Source organism: Arabidopsis lyrata, assembly GCF_000004255.2.
Source record: "Arabidopsis lyrata subsp. lyrata unplaced genomic scaffold ARALYscaffold_1031, whole genome shotgun sequence".
NCBI lineage: Eukaryota > Viridiplantae > Streptophyta > Magnoliopsida > Brassicales > Brassicaceae > Arabidopsis > Arabidopsis lyrata.
The window spans coordinates 2,373-3,861 of NW_003301909.1; the positions used below are offsets into that span (position 1 = coordinate 2,373).

Here is a 1,489-nt window from a genome sequence, read left to right on the forward strand (position 1 = left end):
TCCAAGAGTCTTCTCCACACCACCGCGGCTAATGACGGAGCCACCGTCGATGCTGATCATGATCGGTGGATTGATAGTGGCGATGTCTTCTCTTGTCCGTGAAATGGGCAGAGACTTTGACACGTGTATGTCACGAGTGTGTTTGTGATTCTCTCTTGTCTCTAATATCCAAATACAAGTTGTGTTATATGTAACTCTTTCTAGTGAGTAAGTGATCATCATAAAATTGTAGTTTGTCGATGTTCATGATTTATTGATCAGTTCACCGTTGATCTTTAGCAAATTCACTATTGGAATGCGGTGCGGTGGATAAATTGGGCCATGACTGATTATTACTTTGTTTGGGCTTTCTCAAATACTAATTTAAGCCCAATAAAAACCAAATCGAATCAAATAAAAAGAAAAACGATTCATTCGAATTTTTTAGTTGTAAAAGACCACCAATTCAACTAAAAAACTAAAAAGTCAAAACAAAAAACAAAATAAAAACTGGAATGGATCCAAGTTTCATGAGAATTAGATTATAATCAAAAGAGACGACTAGCTAGTACTCTTATCTTGGTTTTGCACGCCTCGTCATATAGTACCAAACTTGACTTAAGTCATAGAAGGTTAGATCTCTCTACACACGAGCTCTTGCTCTCATGAAGAAGACGAGAAGAGCCGTCTCTGTTTGTATTTAGCCTTGAAGCAAGCCTGTCTTAACCTCTTAGTCTTGTCCCCAAATTCCAAATCCGGAACTTCCTCAATCATCTTCTTCTCCATCTCCAAAAGCTCCAAAGCATTCCTCAGCTTACTCTTGGGCGTTTTTCCCTCCGTGTTCCCTAATAAGTCCTTTCAAAACGACCATCACATATATAAGTGTTACACTAACCCCAAAATGTATAAGCAAGTCGATTGTATATATGTCTGTGTTGACGCACGCACCTTGAGATTGGTAATTAGAGCGTTAAGGCTCGTGAGCTTACGGTGAGGCCAACGAGGAATACCTAACTCACGACATCTTTTCTTCAAGAGGGTTACACCAATGTTAAGCTCCTTGGCTGCTTTAGTTATCGGCATGTAGAAGTACTGCTTCATCATTTCCCTTGACAAACTATTGATGTCTCCATCTTCTCTATATCGCCTCTTCATAATTATCCTCTTCTGGCTTGTTTTCTCTTTTATAGTTGTGTTAACATCTTCATGCAATATCTTCTCCATCTTTGGATCTCCCATGGTATTAGTTCTTGAAATATCATCAAGAATTGGTTCGACCTGGTTATTGTAGTTACCATTATTATCATTCCACCATCCGCTCATTATATCTGCTACACAATGTATATAAGATTAGAATTACAATCCAAACTTGCATATATGTGTGTGTATATCTACATGCATATATGTATATATATACCTAGAGAGAAAGTACTAGAGATTGCTTCAAGATCAAGTGAAGCCAGAAACGTATGATCAGCCGCAAAGGTAGTAGATATAGGATAACAATGCT

The 1,489-nt window shown here is 38.1% G+C and overlaps 1 protein-coding gene across 1 annotated transcript; it reads right to left on the reverse strand.

Annotated features, from left to right (window-relative positions):
• Window positions 1–163: 163 nt before the first annotated feature.
• Window positions 164–1,481, reverse strand: LOC9298242 (protein RKD3; the record flags this gene model as incomplete). Its single annotated transcript, XM_002862120.2, has 3 exons — window positions 164–834; window positions 928–1,307; window positions 1,397–1,481. Coding segments are annotated over 3 exons (657 nt in total), but the record flags the coding sequence as incomplete, so codon positions are not given.
• Window positions 1,482–1,489: the final 8 nt, after the last annotated feature.